The 20,728-nt window shown below is 54.7% G+C and overlaps 1 protein-coding gene across 1 annotated transcript; it reads left to right on the plus strand.

The window, feature by feature from the left end:
- The first annotated feature begins 3,566 nt into the window (after positions 1 to 3,566).
- LOC111149408 (fibroblast growth factor 19) lies at positions 3,567 to 7,281 on the plus strand. The gene is made up of 3 exons (XM_022506446.1): positions 3,567 to 3,807; positions 4,176 to 4,279; positions 6,967 to 7,281. Exons 1-3 carry the CDS (start codon positions 3,567 to 3,569, stop codon positions 7,279 to 7,281), a joined length of 660 nt encoding a protein of 219 aa, XP_022362154.1.
- Positions 7,282 to 20,728: the final 13,447 nt, after the last annotated feature.

The raw sequence follows: 20,728 nt of genomic DNA on the forward strand, positions 1-20,728 counted from the left end.
CTGGAGGTTAAAAGCATGACTTCTGCTGTCTTACAAATAAAGAGGCTGAGAAAAGTCTTCCCTTTTCTGCTCTATATGGTCTCTGCCAATTTCTGGGCTACCACGGTGCTGCTTTTTTAGAATAATGATCCTAGAAGGGGGAAAACGGATTTTGATGACACAGAATGCCTTGGGGGAAATGATGCAGGTTCTAGCAGATTCTAGCAGAAGTCCTGGACTGACTCAGGCATGCCCGAGTTCCATTCTGGGCTCGGTCAGAAACCAGTGGCTTCCCCAACCCAAGTATTCACCGTCCTTTCTGTCCCAGGCTCGTTTTGGCAGTTTTTACTTTTTGATGAAGATTTTTACCAGCATCCAGAAGTTTCTGTAATGACAAAGGACTTCTCAACTGTGAGGCGGGGGCGGGGGATCTGGGATGGGCGTGAGGAGGTGCTTCTGTACTTAGGAAGGCATGTTTGACATTGTAACGTAAATTTCTAGCCGTAAAGTGAAAAGAAAAACAACTACTTTCGTAATGCGGAAGACTGGAAGTGAACGGGAACCAGATTTTCTTGGGTGCTGGGAGGTGGGTCTAGAAACAATGAAAATCCCTTAGTGTGGCTCTCATTTGCCACATCAGGACTGACTCAGACAAGCTTGGGTTGAGAGAGGGTGACCCCGGGAAAATAAAATCCAGAGCCAAGCTGCCAAGCAAGGTCTTTCTGGTCACCTGGGCCTGTGACCCCTGGGGGTGCTGAGCGGGGCATCGGGGGTGACGTGCAGTCTGGCTCCAATCGCCCCTCCACACCGGGGTAGGCCACCTGGGTCGGTCACCACCAGAAGAATCCCGGTCATCCCCCACCCCCCCCCCCCCCCCCCCCCCCCGCCCCCGTACGGTGGCTGCAGGGGTGGGAGTTTGCACTGGGTTCCTCCTTCTGGGCAAGCTTACCTGGAGCCTTAACCACAGCGCCCCCTGCTGGCCAGCGCCACCTTTCCTCGGCCCCTCTGTAGTCTTCGTCCAGCACAGAGACCCATGGTACCAGCAGATCTGCCCAGGCCCCCAGCTCAGGTGAGCTGGGTGCAAACACTTGCGGCTTATCTGGACAGCTCTGTACGCATCTGTTTCCTGATCTGCAGCATGGATTAATCACCCAGACTTTCAGAGCACCCTGCGACTACGAAGTGCGTAGTACCCGGGTGGGTGACGCTTAGTGGATGGCCGTCGCTCTTCATGAACCGTATCTGGGACCTCATGTCCGCTCTCCCATGTGACCCCAGGACAAGGCTCAAAACAGGAATGAGGATGCAACAGGCCCAGCAGGTCCACGACCTGCACAGGCGTTGGCCAGGCATGGATCTGTGGCAGAGGGACTCCGACCACAGAGCCTGCACCCCTGCTTGGTGGCCACACCACCTCTCAGAGCGGAGGCACGGCCTGGATTTACAAGCTTGATGGCCTAGGTTCCGATGTTCTGGTCACCACTTGCAGGCTGGGTCCCACTGTGCTGGGGCCCTTGTTTCCTATCTATTCAAGGAGGCAGGGGACAGAACCCCCATGGAGGTTCTTATAGGGGTTTAAGCTGAGAACACCCATGATGTGCTCAGAACAGGGCCTGGGCATAGGAAGCTGCTGCCGCCTTTACCACCTTCCAGAGCTGGGTGATCACAGTGGACGCTCTCCTCCCACTGTGGTCATGGGAGGGGTAGCAAAAGAGCAGGGGTGGGGCCAGAGGCCGGTGTTCCCCACCCCCAGACCCATTCCGGTGGGTCCCCCAAGGCAGCTCCTGCCATCCTCCTCAGTGCCCCACATTTATCCAGGATCTTTAAAATGAAAGCTGCAGGGGAGGGTAATTAAGTTTAATAGGAGCCCTGTCGATTTAAAGCCACAGGGGGGAAGTAATTAGATTTAACAGAAGCGGTGGCTTTCTGAACCGAGACACACAGCGTGGGGGTCCTGGTCTATAAAGGCTTTGAGATTATGTCTTTCTGTAAAGCCTTTCCTGGTGACATTTTCTGCACGCTCGGTCATTAACGCCAGTCACGGACTCGGGTATGAACATGGCCTTTACTCATTGAAATTCATTAGGCCTGGCACTGATTTCTCTCTCTGTGTCTGGACTGCTTGCCCGCCCATCGCCTTTGCGCTGAGACAGCATGACTTTCCCCCAGAACTGGCCTCCTGGGGCCCCACACCCAGGAGTTCGGGGGGTTGGAGAAGAAATGAGAAAGAATCAGGGTCCAGCCGAAGGTCCCTGGGAGGATCCTCTCCTTCCCAGGGGGCATTGTCTGGATGCTTTTCCCCCTTTTCTGAACATCACCAGAGAAAGTCTGGTTTGCGGGACCCACTTCACCAAGTGGCCCCAGTTTCCCGGCCTGGCGCCGTCCCCCGCCCAGCAGCGCCCCTCACTGCCGCTCTGGCCCTCCCCGACCTCTCCTCCCGCAGTCTCCCAGGACATCGCGCCCTGGCCCGGGAAAAGAGCTCAGGGACCCAGGGACCGGACCAACGACAAAAGGCACTCAGAGAGGGGGCTCCCTGCGCTGCGTGGCTCGAGCTGGGAAGCCAGAGCTTCCCCGCGTGCAGAAGCAAGCCCGCCTCGCCCCCGCGAAAGGCGCCTGCAGGGTGACCGCCAGTCCGGGCTCCGGCTCCGGCTCCGGCCCCGGCCCCGCCGCGCGCTCTGGCCGGCACCGAGGCCGAAACCGGGGCGGAAGCGCCATCTAGCGCCCGCCGTGCGCCACTCCTCCATTGTTCCTCCCGGGCCTCGAGCCCGGCCCCCCGTCGGGGGGCAATGGATGGGGGTAAAAGGGGCGGGAGGGGGGCCGGGATCGCGAGAACATAAGACCAGGAAAACGTGAGCTAGTCCGAGCGGCAGGGGGAAATTCTAATGGACGGCTTGGCATCTGGAGATATGACGGTTAGGGCCGTCGTGGGAGGGAGCGGATGCGGGCTTTTAAGGGGAGGGCGCCCCAAAGCCAAGGCGAAGCTTCTCCGTATAGGGGGTGAGGGATGCAAAGGTCGGTGCCCGGTTCTCTGGTCACGGGGTTCCTGCTCCCTGCCCCTGCTAGCGCCTCGCCACCAGCGCATTCCCTGGGGGGGCCGGGGGCGGGGGGGCGGGGACCGGTTGTCTCCTTTATTGCTTTATAAAATCAGACTCTCCCAGCCAAGGAGACCTGGTCCCGGGCCCCTGCGCTGCTGGGGGGAACTTCCCCGAACCCTCCGGTGAAACGGGGCCTCTCCTCCCCCAGATCTGGGAGGCCTGGGCGGGGTCACCCGGGCGGGGTCCGGGGAGGGGCTGGGGCGGGAGGCGGAGTGTGAGTGGGTGTGTGCGGGGGGCGGAGGGCTGATGCAATCCTGATAAGAAATGCTCGGGTGTCGCGGGCACCCACCCGCCGCGAGGGTAAGACGTGCTATATAAGGCCGCTGGCCTCGAGCCGTCGTGCCGTCGGAGCAGGACCGCTGAGCGCCCAGGCGCCCGGAGGGCACTGCTGGCTGGAGGGACCCACCCCGCCGCTGCACCCGCATTCCTGCTGCCGCCCAGCCTCCCGCACCCTCGCCGCCTGAACTGCGTGCCGAGCCCGAGGGAGGTGCCATGCGGAGCGCGCCGAGTCGGTGCGCGGTAGCCCGCGCGCTGGTCCTAGCCGGCCTTTGGCTGGCCGCAGCCGGGCGACCCCTAGCCTTCTCGGACGCCGGGCCGCACGTGCACTACGGCTGGGGTGAGCCCATCCGCCTACGGCACCTGTACACCGCCGGCCCCCACGGCCTCTCCAGCTGCTTCCTGCGCATCCGTGCCGACGGCGGGGTTGACTGCGCGCGGGGCCAGAGCGCGCACAGTGAGTGCCCACTCGCCCCGGTGTCCCTTCCCTTTCCCTCTTTCGGGAAGCCCACGTTTTGGCCCCACTGCGTTCTGCTCCCTGCCCGCGGCCCCTGACAGCGCGGGGAGCTGAGAGAGGGGGTTGCCGGCACGTGGACCCACTGCACCCACGCCTTATCGTTCGCTTGCCCCCTTCAGTTCCCGCGAACCCCCCACTCCCAGGAACTCCAGATCTTGGCACTTGGGAGTCCCAGTCCCTCCCCAGGGTCCTAGGCAGCACGAGAAGACAGGGGAGTGGGGGAGGGCCTGGGCCTGCGCGCCCACCGCATCCACGTGTTGGGGGCCCCGTGAGTCCCGGCTGCAGCCTTCTGCTTCTCTGGCGCCCAGGTTTGGTGGAGATCCGGGCAGTCGCTCTGCGGACGGTGGCCATCAAGGGCGTGTACAGCGACCGCTATCTCTGCATGGGTGCGGACGGCAGGATGCAAGGGCTGGTAGGTGTCTCCGCCGGGGGATACGTACGCCTGTCCCCAGGCGGGGCCCCGCAGGGGAGCTGGGCGTGCTGGATCGAATCCAGGCTCTCCTCGCATTCTGCCCCGGGTCCGGCATGGGGCTCGGAAGGGAGGACGGCAAAGGGCCAGATTAAGCTGATGTGCGAATTTTTTTCTACGCAAGTTTACGGGGAGTCCTCTGGCTGGTAGCCAGAGAATGGGTGAGAGCTGCCTTTGCATCTCCAGCGGTGCCGAAGGCCGGCCCAGTGGGACAGAGGAAGCGCTGTACTCGGCTTCCTTTGACATTAAACAGTGAAACCCACCTCGGGCCTTTTCAGTCTGGGCGTGCGCGTGTGTGGTCCTCGCCCCCGTTTCCCTCCCTGCCGTATAAAGTAAAAGGAAGGCACGAGAAAGGATATTCACAACTTGGATCATTTTTAAAAAGCCAGCCTTCAAACAAGTCAGGAAAAATTACATGTGGGACTTTTTTCTTCTTCTTCTTCTTAATGTATATTTACTGGAAAAGCAGTGTGGTTTTTGCTGACGAGTTGGAAGAATACTCCGGGGGCGTGTTCGTCCTTGTGTCGCGCTCACCTGTACTGTAGATGCTTTGGGGGGAGGGGGTGGGGGGGGCGGGCTGGGAAGGCCCAGGTAACCATCGAGGTCTCGGGGAAGGAAGTGCGCGGATATCGGGTCTCGGTCTCTGGGAACAAAGACTGGGAGTTCAAAGGGAGCCCGCGCCCCTCCCGCGCCCCCGGGCGCACAGAAGAGGCTGTGTGAGGTCCCGGCCCCCGCGCAGGGGCCTCAATGCAGCCCCGCTGGGTCGGGGGCGCGGCAGGAGGAGCCGGGCGGGCGGGGGGGATGGGGCGGGGCGGGGGGAGACCGCGCCTCCCGGGATGCCCCCACCCCCCAGAAAAGATGCAGATGCCGGTCCTCCCCCCCCCCCTGCAGCGCGCATCTTTTTAGTGTCCCAGTTGTTTTGTGTCTCTGGGGCCGGTTTAGCGCATTTATCCAGAGGGGTCTGTTTCAGGTTTTATGGCGGAGTCCCGCGTGAAAGGACCAGAACGGAGGGAAAGAAAGGAGGTGGTCGGCTTGCTGAAAGCTGACACCCAAGGCCGCCCCAAACCCGCAGTTGCAACTTTTGTTGTGACATTTACTTGGGGCGGAGGGAAGGAAGGTCTGGAGGACCCGCCAGCGGAGATGGGTCCAATCCAGCATTCTAGTCCAGATTTTGGGGTGGAGGGGTGTCCCTTCCCCTAAAATCCTGCTTTGCTTCCTGATCCCTTGGGTATGGCTTAGCCAAGACGGAGGGGTTTTTTGTTTTGTTTTGCTTTGTTTTTTGTTTTTTGTTTTTTTTTTTTTAAATAAATTCCACTTTTTCCGAGCAACTGGATGGAAACCAGTTGCTTTCCTGTTTGGAGAAGAGAATGGGGGTGCTAGTTTGTCCCAAAGGACCGGGAGAGTGAGATGTGCCACCGTTTGCTTTCTCTTCCCTTGTGTGTTTATGGGTTTGCATTTCCCCCGCTGTCTGGTGGCCGTGTCCCCATGTCGGGAGCAGGGCTGGCCCTTGCTTCCTGAGACCTGAGCCTTATCAGAGCCTTATCAGCACAGCGCTCACCCACCTGCAGTTCAGCGACCTTTGTAGGCTTGGGCACAAATGCGACTGGGTGCCTCCTGGGGTTGTTTACCGCCCAGCCCTCCCTGGCTCCCTGCCCTCTGTGTCCCCCACAGGGTAATGACCTCCCTCCATTTGGCACAGGACTTGGCCCACAGGTACCTGTCCGGCTACCAGCGTTTTGGGACCCCAGGGGCTGCTTTTCCGCCCTTCGGTTTGCATTTCCCGCCACCCCGCTGGGTGCAGGCTCTGTCCTGGGCCTGGGGGGAGGGGCCGGCTTTATCTTGATAATCCTGGCAAGTTGCCCGGAAGGCTCTGGGCCCTAGAAGGAAGGACCCCGTGGGGGCCTAGGTTGCCTATATGGGCACCAGAAAAAAGGCCTCAGAATGGCCCACCACTCACTGAACGCAGGTCTGAATGGGGAATAGGTGCTTTAATCTGGTTCCCAGATGGGATCGGAGAGCCTACCTAGTTCAGCGGGGTCTCCCCAAGTGTCGGTGGCTGCCAGGGACGCAGACACTTGTGTTGCATGGCTGATTTTATGCCTCTGTTGCTCAGAACACTACTAAATTGAAGAAGAGGCGTGATTTAGGGAGAGAGAGAGGAAAGATACACAGATAATCTGTATATACAGATACTGGGCCCATACGTAAACCACACGTGAATTACACACCTGAACTTCGTGCATGTGTACAAAGGTTATAAAGGTATATAAAGCAAGTTTATAAAGTTTACGTAAAGTTTTATATAAAGTTTATAAAGCAGTACAAGTTTATATTGGAGTATATTTAATATGTCATACTTCACGTTTCATATGATAATTTATCGTGTTTATATCCATATAGGCTTGGTGTGTGTATTAATGTAATGCATACTTTCTATAAGCATGAATTTACACACATAAGCACGTACTTTAAGTGTAACTACACACACGCATTTGTAGGACCGATCACGTGGACCCACATGGGAGTCTGTAGCTCAGATGGTCCCCTGTGCCCAGCCTCCCTGCTGCTTCTGGTGATGTCACCCCACGGGGCTCCCACTGGTACTCACGGCCCTCCCCTTTTCTCCCTAGGCTCAGTACTCCGCCGGAGACTGTGCTTTCGAGGAAGAGATCCGCCCCGACGGCTACAACGTGTACCGGTCCAAGAAGCACCGTCTCCCCGTCTCCCTGAGCAGTGCGAAACAAAGGCAGCTGTACAAGGACCGGGGCTTTCTGCCCTTGTCCCATTTCTTGCCCATGCTGCCCGGGAGCCTGGCAGAGCCCAGGGACCTCCAGGACCATGTGGAGGCTGATGGGTTTTCTACCCCCCTAGAAACAGACAGCATGGACCCTTTTGGGATTGCCACCAAAATGGGACTAGTGAAGAGTCCCAGCTTCCAAAAATGAGTGGGGCTGTGGCCTCCCCCTGCGCCCACACCACCCTTAGAGGCCAGGACTGTGGCAGACCTGTGGCGCTTGCAAAGCGGGTTCTGGCCGTGCTTCTATAAGTACAATCCTGGGCTCGTGCTCCAGTTAGCTTTAGGAAGAAACATCTAGAACTTGTACATACACAGAGTCGGACATTGGCTGTCCCAGTTCCTAGCGGATAGACTTGTATGCTTGTGAAATCATAAGCCCCCACCCTGCTCCTTTGCCGTTGCTGGACAGTTGCTGTGCTGCCCTGATCCTGCTTGAATACCTCCACTGACCGGGAGCTCACCTTTGGGAAGATTGTTAGGCCAAGCTGAAGTGTTCTACGGGTCTCTCTCCCATCATTTCCATCAGGGGCAGCCAGAAGAAAAGTGGTCAGTTTAAACTCACGTACAGGCGATCAGCTTTGTGAAACCCTAGGTAAATTCAACTCTACCACAGGAGAACTGATCGAGCTCTCCACTGCAGAGAGCAGCACTGGCTCTCCCCTAACCCTTCCAGGACAGAATTGACCTGGCACAGGCATGGCCAACCAGGCTTCGGGAGCAAGGGGAGCCCAGAAGCCTTCTCCAGCCTGGGTAACCCTTAAGAACTCCCCACTACGGCTGCTTCTGGGAGGGATAACCTTCACCGGACTACTTGAAAGTCTGCCCAGGGCACATCGGGGAATTCACTTGCCCCTCCCCTTGACCTTCAGCACCCTGCACATAGCCCTAACACTTGCAGGGCTCGGTCTGGTCCCCTGAGTGAACGACCACCTGCTCGGAGGGACAGGACACAAGGACAAACGCAGCAGCCCTCCTTCCCTGGGATCCCATCAGCTCTGGGCATGTGGGTTTCCCACAAGCGCCCCTCTGGACAGAGCCCCATGGGCCTCTGCCCCTGGCGTGCTCCCTCCTTCCTCTGCAGCCGTGGATACGGACCAGAGAGGAGCAGACACAGCCTGTGGGGCTGTTTCCCCATTGCCAGTCTTCTTGCCAGGTGGTGGGACTTGGCAGCCTTACCCCTTAGGGAGACCTGCACATCCCGTTCAGAAGCCGGGAGAGGTTGGGTTTGGAAGCCCCCGGTCTTGCCAGTAACTTGCAGAAGCAGCGGGGAGAGGGGCCCTTCCCCAGCACTTAGTTGCCAACGTGGTATTTATGCGTAATTTATTTTGTTTGATATGTACATCTATTTTCTTACTTTATTTATACCCCCATGTTGTATTTATGATGTACATGAGCTTTGTTTTCTACATTAAAGCACAATTTGTACCAAAAGTCGCCTTTCCTTATCCAGCTGGGATGCCTGCGAGGGAGAGCGGGAAGGGAAGGGGGGAGGGAAGGGAAGCAGAGCCTGGCATGGAGCTCAGAGGAGAGGCTGATGTGTTTGCTGTGTTTAAAACCACACTTTCTACAGAAGCTCCTGGTCATCGAAGCCTCCCTGGAGGCCGGGGTTCAGGTGGGTCAAATACTAGGTTAGGTTAACCCAGCAGTGGAGGCTGCGCGGGCCTGGGTGCCGGCTTCCTCGGCTCCGCTAGGATCTGCGTGGTGGGGGCGGGGGCGGGGTGGGCGTTGCAGGTGTTGCCGAGGGAGCTGGGATGATGAACAGTGACCCCCCTGCTCCGTCCACTAGACGCCAGTGGTAACCAGTGGTCATGACTACTAAAAATCGTGAAGAAGTTGCTGCGCTTCTTAGGACAAAATTGCCTTGCCAGCCGTTCGTTCTGGAGGAAATCATCGACCTCTCGAGCCTCCGTGTCCTCACCTGTAAAATGGGGGCAGGATGGAGAGGGCGGTGAGGCGTGGAGCCACCGCTCTGTACCTGGTGCGGGCAAGGGTCCAGTTCACCCCTCGGCTGGGAGTTACTGGGTGCTCAGGTTGGCTGGTAGTCCACCAAAGATCAAAGTTAGTCTCCCGAGGCCGTTTTGTGAGGTGCCTCCCACGCCCCCCCCCACAAGGACTCCCCACTCTATACGGCACGCACCCCCACTGCTGCAGACATGCCCAGAGCTGACCCCTCCCCCCTACTCCCGCCCCAGGTGGCAGTGCGGGGTGAGTGACACGTGCTGACTGGCGTCCTCTAGCCCTTGCCCAGGTGAGGGACTCCAGGACCGCAGAGGGAAGGCACGTACCCCAAGGTGCGTAGCGCGGAAGCAGTATGGCGGGAGGGCTGTGGGGTCAGGCAGTGGATCCCCCCACGCCTGTTAACTGTGCTGCCTTGAGTAAGGTGAGTCACTCTGTGAGTCTGTGTCCTTGTGCGGATGGTGAGCTGAACAAGGTATGCACTGAGCGACTGTGGGGAGAGTCGCATGGAATTCTGTCTGCCAGATGGTTGGGACCGAGTAGGCTCCCAGAAGGCAGCCCTCACCAGCACTAGAACTTGTGGCTGGGAATAGTTATTTCCACTGGTTCTTATATTTGGTTGCACGGTGGAGTCACCTAGGGAAAAATCCGGTCCCAGGAGATGGGGTCTAATTGGACTGGATGCGGTCTGGACATCTAAGATTTTGTGACACTCCCCAGTGACTCACACGTGGAGCCCAGGTCGACAGCCACGGGACGCCTGTTTACATGTGATCTTCTGTGCCCTGGAGACAAACACTTCAGGGGAAAATGAAGTGGAGTGTCCTCCCCATAGCACAGCCCATAGTAATGAGTAGATGCACATCTTTGTGAACTAATTCACACTAGAGTGTTGATGGTTAATACTTTTTCACTCTAGGTCACATTTTCGTTTGACCTGGCAGCCAAAAAGCTGGGATGGCCGTTTCTGTGGCTGACGTGGGTCCTCTGGCAGGAGATGGGGAAGAGTCTTCAAGGCTGGACCTTGCATTCACCCCATTGACTGGCCTCTACTCCTCACAGGAAGGTGGGCTTGCCCTCTTGCTGGATCTCCCCCCGCGCCTTCGAAGGTTGTCAAGTCTAGCAAATAGAAACACGACAGCCCCGTTACATTAGAATTTAGGAGAAGCAGCACACTTTTTAGTAGAAGTATATCCCATGAAATATGAGATATACTTATGCTCAGAAATTATTTATTATTCATCTGAACGTCAGACTTAACCGGGTGTCCTCTATTTTGTCTGGCTTTAGATCCACAGCACCAACGTGGGGTCAAATAAGGAGAAAGTACCAGGGGCAGGAAGTGACTCATTTGGTTAAGCCTGTCCAGGGGAGAGGTCCCAGAAGCAAAATGCAGAAGAATTCTTTCTTTGGGCTCTTTCTCCACCTGTGACTGAGAATCCTTACACTGCCTCAAGACTGTTACCCTGTGTGTGGGGGTGGGAGTGTGGGGGGATTGGTTCACCTTCTTACAAGGCCAGGTGTGCCTGGCTTCGGGCATGCTGTGGGGCTGGGGGTGGCGGGACAGCCCCAGTGTCTCTCTTTGCATCTTCTCCCCTCGAAATGACACATGGTCCCCAGCAGCTGCGGCTTCTCTTCCATCCTCTTGCAGCCTTGGCGGGGGCGGCAGACGGTCCTTTCCCACCAACAGCTCCTACAGGTGTCCCAGAACCCTTCTCCTGCCTCGAGTTAATTCTCCACCGGATCTGCGCAGCCAGGGGCCGAGTTGCTCTGATTGGCCAGCCTGGGGTCACCCCCTCCATTCTGGCAGGAGTCAGCCCAGGGAAGCTCAGGGGTTGAGAGCAAGGGTGCTTCCCCAGAGGAAAGCCCCAAGGGACAGAATTCTCCCGAAATGCCTACGTCTGTGGATTCACCATCCAGTGTGCTAAACTGGGCGAGTTTCCCTCCTCTGGATCAGGAAACGCTACCTGGAAATGATCCAAAAGATGGAAAAGTAGAAGGGGGTGGTGGGCACAAGGCCTCCCTGGACCCAGAAACTGGTCATCCATTTACAGAGGGCAGGAGAGCCGTGGCCGCTGCCTGGGGTTCAGGGCACCGTCAAGGTGATGGGAAGGGAGTCTCAGCTGGGGATGGGGAGAGGAGAGAAGGGGAATCTTTTGCAACTGGGAACAGAGGGAGAAAGACGGAGAGACAGACAGCTATATTAAACATCCCATCACATAGGACAATTTTGCCTCAACGGTCAAATATGACTTTAAAACGCTCATGAGAAGGGTCGTCTAACAGATTTGCCCTGGGTTTTCCCAGTCCGGTGCTGTTCGTTCCTTCCCAAGGTTCCAAGCCCTTTTCTGTTGTAATTTCTTCCTCTTCGGAGAACTTTGGTTCCCATTCTTGAGAGGCAGGGTGGCGGCAACACATTCTCCTCGCTCTCCCTCCACCTGAGAATAGCTGTTTCTCCTTCCTTCGGGCGGGTCTGGTCTGCGGACGGAGACAGAGTTCAACCGCTTTCTCCTTCCTCTTCCCTCCCTTCATCCCCCAGCACCCCAGAACATGACCATCTTTGGAGATGGGGCCTTTCAAGGGGTGATGAAGGTACCATGAGTTCACCAGGATGCATGTCCTCTTAAGAAGGGAGGAAGGACCGGGACACCCAGAGAAGACCCATCTGCTACAAGCCAAGGAGAAAGGCCTCCCTCCGGGGCAGCCAGACTGCGGACTTCCAGCCTCTGGACCTGAGACGACAGATGTGTGTTGGGACTTCAGGCACGGCCTCTCAGCAAACTCTCGTCTGTCTCCAGATGGTCTGCTGGTGACGAGAAGAGAGAGTTTGAGCCTGCACCCCCTTGGGCTCATGGAAGGCTGTGGAAAGAGTGGGTGCCCTGCCTGGTTTGCTGGCAGGAGAGTTGCAAGTCCCCAGGGGGCCGTAAGTGCCCTGGGGAGCTGGCTCCGTGTCCCTGTCTCCCGGAGGGCTCTGTTCGCTGGCGGGGCAGGGGCGGGGGGCACCCCGGCGAGGCAGGCTCCTTCTGGCCAGATGGAGAAGATGGGCTTCATTCCGCAGGCCACGGGGGTCATGGGGGTTACCCAGCACAGGGATGCAGGTCGCTGGGAAGCTCCATCTGCCATGGGGTGTAGCATGGAATGGGAGACACATCGCCGAAGTCCCCCAGGCCACGTGGGTGGGGTGCACTTCCTGTGGCAGGAGGGGTTCATGGACACCCGGGGGAAGGGGGAGCCCGGGAGGAGTCCCCGCCGGCCCCAGCTCTCACCCCAGCCACAGAACCCTTGGCCCTCTGGGGGCCTCCACCTTCCGGCCTGCTGAATGGGCGTCCTTGGGTTCTGCGTGAGGTTCCTTTTCAAGGGGTGTGTATTTAATCAGACTATGCTTGAGTTACTCTCCTTGTGAAAAAGCCAGCTATGGGCAGAGATGAAGTCCCTCCTAGCCCACCCCATCCCTGTCCCCGTCCCTGTCCCCTGTCAGGGCTGCTTGTGTATTGCCACACACTTGCGTGCCTCTGTGGTTCCAGGCACCCCACACTCCCCTCTGCACCCCTCTGCCCTCGCTGTCCTTGTCTCCTGCCTCCCTTATCGATCTTCCGGCCTCCGCTCCACTCTCTGGCCTCCTCCCAGCTTCTCCACGTCGACCACTCACTGTGGAATCTTCAGTCCCCACGGCCGGGACCCATCCTGCCTGTCCTGCCTGTCTCTTCGATCCAGTCTTTCCCAGCCACTCCGGCTAAGCTAGCCTGCCTCGACTGGCACAGAATCCCAGCCGCAGAGGACAGGGTGCTCTGCACCTCGGCCTGGCCTGGCCTGGCCTGGCCGAGGCTCTGGGTCGCCGCTCAGTCCCCTCTTCCCAGCAGCACTCCTCAAACATCCTGCATTCATTTCCTAAAGCTCCCATCACAAATTACAAAGAAGCAGGAAGCTTAGAACAAGAAAAATTTATTCTCTCCGTCTGGAGGCCAGAAGTCCAAAATCAAGGTGTGAGTGGGTCTCACTCCCTCCGGAGGCACTGGGGAAGGGTCCTTCCTGCCTCCTCCAGCTTCTGGGGGGCCTAGGCATCCCTGGGCTGTGGCTGCGCCCCTCCAGTGTCTGCCTCCATCTTCATGTGGCCCCTCTGTGTGTCTGCTTTTCTTTGTTATAACATGACACATGTCACTGGTCGGAGGGCCCAGGTAGGTAATGCGGGATGATCTCGTCTCGAGAGCTTTACTTCTGCAAAGATACGTTTCCCAACCAAGGTCACGTTCTCTGGTTCTGGGGGTAAAGACTTGGACACATCTTTTGGGGGGCACCATTCAACCCACGACAGAGGGAAGACATGAGTAGGGTTGCTTTGTTGGAAAGAGTATGCACTCTACAAATCTTTCCAGACGCTTCTGGATTGCACAGTCAATTATCCAGGGACTAACTTTAACGCACACTAGAGCAGTCAGGCCTCACAACCACCTTAACTGACTTTACCGCAGGGAAGACTGGGAGCTGATGGGGAGGGCGCCAGGCTGGGGTTTCACCCCCCTCCCCCACTGACACCGGGCTGGGCACTGCTGGGGCCCTGGCAGGTGGGTGTGGGAGAGCCCCAAGGGAGGCTGGGGGTCACCTCTTTTCTTGTCAGCTGCCCTGCCCTCTGGCTCTTGGGCCCCAGGTGGAGTGAGCGGGGAGGAGCCCAGGCCCAGGTGAAGCCTGGATCCGACACCAGTCCTCCATGAGGAGTCTGAGAGCTTTGGGCGGCTGGGCCCGGACCAAAGCAGGCGGATGGGGGAAAACCCTTCCTGGGAGACCTGGGACGCAGGTTCCATGATCGTGGTCCTCCATCAGAGCTGGTGATGTCGGTTGGCCCCGGGCGTGTGTCCTCCATATGTGATCTGTGGCCTCAGAGCTGGACACGGGCAGTGGGCCAGGCCCTGCCTGCTCTCATGGGGGCTGGGTGGGTAGAGGCTGGGGCAGGTGGTAATGGAGGGAGGCCTGTGATCTGGGGTGGCCAACCCTGGGAGGGCTTTAACATCGGTCTGTCAGAAAGCCAAGTAGCCCCCCACCCCCAGTCTCAGTGTCCACCCTGAGTATCACTGATAACATCCGGCTCCAAGGGGCGTTTTTAAGAATTACAGGTGATAGGGGTGCCTGGGTGGCTCAGTGAGTCAAGCCTCTGCCTTCGGCTCAGGTCATGATCCCAGGGTCCTGGGATCGAGCCCCACATCGGGCTCTCTGCTCAGCGCGGAGCCTGCTTCCCCCTCTCTCTCTGCCTGCATCTCTGCCTACTTGTGATCTCTGTCTGTCAAATAAATAGGTAAATAAAATGAATATATAAAAAAATTTAAAAAAAGAGAATTACAGGTGATAACCTGAGAAGGGGTCTGACACACAGATGAGCGGGTCCTTATCGTTATTGCAGCCTGGATGGGGGAATGGAAGTCCGTCCGGGATAAGACCGGTCCCGCCGCGAGGAGGGATCCCCCCCGCCCCCCCCCCCCCCCCCCCTCCCCCCTCCCCCCTCCCCCGGCCCTGGCGGCCGGTGGTCAGGAGTGCGCTGGGAGGAGCGGCCGGAGGCGCAACGGCGCCCCCCAGTGGCGGGTTCCCTGGCACGGTCTCCGCCTCCTGCCGACTCCCGGCCGGAGTCACCTCGGATGCTGGACCCCGGGAGCCCTCCGAAGGGAGGGGAAGGCTCCTCCCCTTCCGCGCCCCACCATTAGATATACACCAGGAAGTTATCGTGTTGCCAATAGTTACTAACATGTTTGTGCACCTCCGGCCGGCCAGGCACACATTCTCTTACCAACCCTGCAGGTGCGTACCTGTATTCCTCCCATATTACAGATGAGCACACTGAGCCCCGGGGTTGGGGGAGGTGAATTCCACTGAGGCCCAGAAAAGCTGGTTTCCTCTGGCAGCCCCACACTCTGAGCAGAGGAGAAGTGGGAAAAGGGGGTTGGCCTTTACTGTTGCAGACCCTACACTGGGTGTCTCCCCTCCCCCACCCAAGGCTTACAGGGAGCCCCAGCCTTGCCTTCTGATGTCACCGCCCTGCTGGGAGGCCGGTAGTCAGGCCAGGAGAAGGAAGTGTCAAAGCAGGAATATCTGTTCCACAGAGGTGGGAAATGAGGGATCTCTCCCAGACAGGGGAAGAATGGGGGACGCCAGGAGGGGCAGAGGGGAGGGAAAGCCCAGAGAGGGGTGCTGGGCCAGAAAAGGCCACAGCCCTGGGAAGACAGACACTGGAAGACCAGAGCTGGGGCCCCTCTGAAGAAAGGAAGGGGTGTGTCACACCGCAGAGACCCTCTACAGCCTCTGTTAGGGGTTCATGAGCCCTCACGGGTCCTCTCCAGTGACAGCAGGTTTGGGGGGGCGGGTCAGGGCTGGGTCCTGCCTTCACCGCCTCACGCAGCCTCAACAGGACCACTCCCTCTCCGAGGGGCCACCGTGGAAGGCCACCCTCTACGGGGATGACCCCACACACCGTGATCAAACACGCCAGGCAAACAGCCCCGCTGGGCTCTGGCCCTTCCTCCCTCCTCTGGCCCTGGGCGGCCCTTCCCAGCCACCTGCCACCATCCACAGGGCGTCCACTCTGTTACGGGGCCTTTGCAAAGTGAGCTTCGCAAGTGTGTCGTCTGCTCCTCTTCAAACTTTCATAGTATCTTTTAGAACTGTATTTACGTTGAAACTCACGGTTTTGGAGACCCCCCCCCCCCCCGCCACGCCGAACCCTCCCAGCCCATACTGGACTCTGTGTTAGTGGGAATGAGCCCTTCCTGGCAGAGGCCACGAAGACGTTGGGTTGTGTGTTTGGGACTGCGGCACAGCCAAACCCAAGGGAGCACAAGGGTGTGCGGGAGCAGTTGGTCCCCTCTTGGTGAAAGGACCATTACCAGGTCTCTGTGCTACTCCCCCCGTCCCATAGTCTCTGCTTCTGCATAAGCATAGAACTCCCCTGAGACCCACGCAGCTTTAAGGAATTCTGGTGCGGCCTCCCTGCCCAGACTCCTCTTTTCTCCTTCTTGTACTTGGAAGCCCTGGCTGTGTCCCTGTGGGTCCCAGGGCCGTCGGGATGCTGGAGTGATTAAAAACTTGGGTGGGGGGGGGGAGGAACTAGGGGTCACCAGCTCTGGCCCAAATCTCAGAGCTGTCCCAGGGTTGGAGGCTGGTCCCTGCTGGCCGGGGCCCTTCTGTGGGTGTGAAGGCTCTGAGAGGTCTCTTGGTCACTGGTCACAACTGGGGCCAGACCCCCAGTCCCCACCGCAGGTCTCCCGTCATTTGGCTCCAAGAGATTCCCGAGTGGGCAGGTAGAAAGTGGCCCCCCCTCCAGGAAGGCGCACTGGATAACATCCTATTAATATCCGGAGCTTCCTGCTCCAGAAGCTACAAATACAACTGCCCTGTGATCCAGCAATCGCACTCCTGGGTGTTTACCCCCCCCAAATAGGAAAATGCCAATTCAAAGGGACGTATGCAACCCAACGCTTATAGCCCCGCTATCTACAACAGCCAAGCTACGGAAGCAGCCCCAGTGTCCGCTGATTGATGAATGGATAAAGAAGAGGTGGTGTATATACGCAAAGGAATATTACTGAGCCATAAGAAAGAACGAACTATTGCCGTTTGCGGGGCGCGTGGGGGGCTCGGTCAGTTAAGCTTTGGCCTTCGGCTCAGGCCATGATCCTGGGATCCTCACTGAGCTCACGTAGAGCTCCCCGCTCAGCAGGGAATCTGCTTCTCCCTCTCCTTCCGCCCCTGCTCCCGTGCTCTCTCACTCACTCACTCTTTCTCTCAAATTAATAAACAAAAATGAAATAAAGTATTAAAAAGAAACCTTCCCTTTTGCAACGATGAGGATGGAGCTAGAGAGTATTATGCAAAGTGAAGTAAGTCAGAGACAGACAAGTACTATAGGATCTCACTCATTTTTTAAAAAAGGTTTTATTTACTTATTTGAGAGAGAGAGAGAAAGAGAGAGCACAGCGGGAGAGGGAGAAGCAGATTGCCCGCCGAGCAGAGAGCCCGATGCAGGGCTCCAACCCAGGACCCTGAGATCACGATCGGAGCCACGCAGGTGCCCCATATAGGACGTCACTCATATGTGGAATTTTTTTTTAAATGTTTTCTTTTCTTTCTTTTTTTTTTTTAAGATTTTATTTATTTGACAGACAGATCACAAGTAGGCAGAGAGGCAGGCAGAGAGAGGGGGAAGCAGTCTCCCCGCTGAGCAGAGAGCCCGATGCGGGGCTCGATCCCAGGACCCTGGGATCATGACCTGAGCTGAAGGCAGAGGCTTCAACCCACTGAGCCACCCAGGAGCCCCTCATATGTGGAATTTAAGAAACAAAACAAATGAGCAAAAAAAAAAAAAAAAAAAAAGAAGAGAGAGACAAAGAAACTGAATCTTAACCACAGAGAACACACTGACAGTAACCAGAGGGGAGGTGGGTGGGGGGAGGCAGGCAGTAGGTCATGGGGACGAAGGAGAGCACCTGTTGTGATGAGCATGGGACATGGTGTGGGATGATGTAGGCAAGTGTTGAATTTCTATATGGTGCACCTGAAACTAATATTATACCGTATGTTAACTATATTGGAAATAAAAAAAACTTAATTAAAATGGTGGATTAAAAAGGAAGAGAAAAAAAAAAGAAAGTAGCCCTTCTTTGCAGGCTCCCAGAGCTCCACTTTGGGGAGGGAATGGAGGGGAATTAGCTCCAGAGTCTGCAAGGGACCCAATCCTTGGATTCTCTCCCTTCCCAGGGAGTCACACTGGGATGTTAAAGCCCCCAGATGCCTCTTTTTTTTTTTTTTTTCCAGTTGTGTTGTCATTTATTTTTGGTGAATACAGACTAGGAGGAAGAGTTATTTCCTGGAAGTAAGTTGTCATCTAATGACTTCCTTTTAAGAATTTGAAATCACTTCTTTTTTTCTCCCTTCTGATTATGAAAGGCATTTTTCCTCCATGATTAAAGGAGAAAATCAAACACAGAAACACCTACAGGAGAAGAAAGATTACTTAAAATCTCATCAGTCCATTAGCCAGAAATGAGCCCTCCAGCTCTGTAGCTAAGGACAGAATTAATCTGCGACAGGATAGGGCCCTACCCTTGCAGATTATTATTACTATTTTTTAAAGATTTTATCTATTTATTTGACAGACGGAGATCACAAGTAGGCAGAGAGGGAGGAGGAAGAAGGCTCCCTGCCGAGCAGAGAGCCCGATGCGGGGCTCGATCCCAGAACCCTGGGATCATGACCTGAGCAGAAGGCAGAGGCTTTAACCCACTGAGCCACCCAGGCGCCCCCCTTGCAGATTATTTTTAAACATATGTTGAATATGTTTAAATTTTGAGAGACCCGCAGTTTTCTTTAACCACCACAGGAACAAACGGCACATTTTGGTTTTAGCTCGCTAATAAAATGGGTGTGATTCTGGGTTGGCAGTGTAGATCGACAGGTTCAGGTTTGTTTCGTTTTGCAGGCTGCTGAGTATTTGGCGGCGGATGCATGTAAAATTAAAAAAAGAAAAAGGTCAATTCCATAAGTGAATATTTCACAATGAACTTTGAGGAATTTTGTTTTTCACTTGAGTTATGTCAATTTGGTTCTCTTTGAACTTGAACAAGAATACATGAAACATTACATGTTTTTGAAGTGTATTCTATTTGATATGGTCGATTTCCAGGAGCTGATTCTATCATCCCCTTTTTACCTTTTTTATCAATTAAATATTTAATAGTGTATCGAAGTCATTGGAGTAAGTACAATTAAGGCAGCCTTCAGAGATCCTAAACATGGAAACGTAGAAAGCTCTATACCTTTGAAAAACCTTTTTGGCTTCATTATACCTATACACATTTATCATTTCTTAATTCTATTCAATTAAATGCCGGAATTCCAGTTCCTTAGATCTCTACACAAGCAAATATCAGAACATTTTCTCAAAAAACTAAGATAATAAGGAGAAATACTAATTCAGAGTTTTTCTACCTACTTTTCAATGAATTCATTTGCTAAAAAGGACACCGAATTTGAAACTTATCTAAGGATTTTGAAATAAATTATATTTGTATGTTAAAATTCCCTTTTCCTACCTTGGAGTCCCTCTTTTTAAAAGTCTGATGCCTATTTGAAAAGGAAGCAATTTGTGAACAAGTATTGAAAATCCAAGATAACGCAGCGAATCTTTTACCCTTCAATGTTAAAACAATCTGGGTTCAAGGTAGTATTTTAGGAACATAACCATGGAACACATTGGGGGAAGATCTCGCCAAAGCTTTATTTTGGACACAATAGTTTGAATCAATACTGTTGGTTTTTGTAGCACATGTAATCTTTCAAAATTCTGCAGCTATTTAAGGTTTGAAATTAGGACTCTACTCTTCTATATACATCTTTATTTTTTTTTAAGATTTTATTTATTTATTTGATAGAGTGAGAGCACAAGTGGGAGGGAGGAACAGTCTCCCCACTGAGCAGGGAACCAGACTCAGGGCTCATTCTAGAACCCTGGGATCATGACCTGAGTGAAGGCAGATACTTAACTAACTGAGCCACCCAGGCGCCCCTGTATATATCTTTATATCCAAGGGTTTTATCCTGTACTGGCCTGTTTCTCCACCACATACTAACTCCCATGCCGAAAGAAACAGCTTGTTTCGTTTTCTTTCAACCGATGAGGTTTATGTTAAAAAAAATCTATTTTATATATATGTAATAACGAGAGAACCATTCCCTTACTTGGGACATTTTTGTAATATAATGTTAACTTTCATTAACTCATTAGTAGGCGGGGGTAAGGGTATAAAATTGTACATATATGATTATTTTTGTGAGAAAATGCAAAGGGAAAAAATGTAACAAGGTTAGCAAAAATTAACTGGTGGCAGACACCTGGGTGTGCAGTTGGTTAAGCGTTGAGCTCTCTTGGTTTCAGCTCATGTCGTAGTCTGGGGGTCCTGGGATGGAGCCCTACATCTGCTCTGTGCTGAGCACTGAGTCGGCTTGGGATTCTCTCCTTCTCCCTCTGCCCCACCCCTGCATGCATGTGCTCTCTCATGCACTCTCTCTCTAATAAATAATCTTTTTTAAAAGAAATATACCAGATCTTTAAAAAAAATTAATTGGTGGCCAGAGGGGTGGGAAAGTGGATTTGTTTGCTTGTTTTCCCTTTTACCTACATCCCAAATGTTTTGTGATTTTATCTGCTGATGAAAAAAGAAAAAAAAAAAAAACCCGACCTAAAAACGAAAAGATATTTAACGAACAAAATATACAAAGTCTATTTAATTTCATCTTCTGTGGGAAAAAAAATGTCTTATGGGGCTTTTTTATGCTCCTAAGGATCATAAAACATGGACCACTCAGAAAACATATAAAAGAGGACATTTAAAAATTAATGTAATTCCAAAATCTAGATCTAGTCACTGTGGACATTTTGGGGTACTTTCATTCTTTTTAAAAGAGTAATTGTGTGATGTGGTTGGACTGGGAGGATACATAGACTTTCTTTCCTTGAACATCAGGAGCATTTTCCATGACCTTCCTTTCGCCTCCTACATCGTGTTGGGCGCTGCTGGAGTCCGCGGGGCGCACGTGCAGTGGGTGCTGCAGCGAACGCGGGAGGACGTCCCGGAGGTGAAGTTCCAAGGTCATGGGCACAC

Source organism: Enhydra lutris, unplaced genomic scaffold, assembly GCF_002288905.1.
Source record: "Enhydra lutris kenyoni isolate GAN:26980312 unplaced genomic scaffold, ASM228890v2 scaffoldscaffold22, whole genome shotgun sequence".
NCBI lineage: Eukaryota > Metazoa > Chordata > Mammalia > Carnivora > Mustelidae > Enhydra > Enhydra lutris.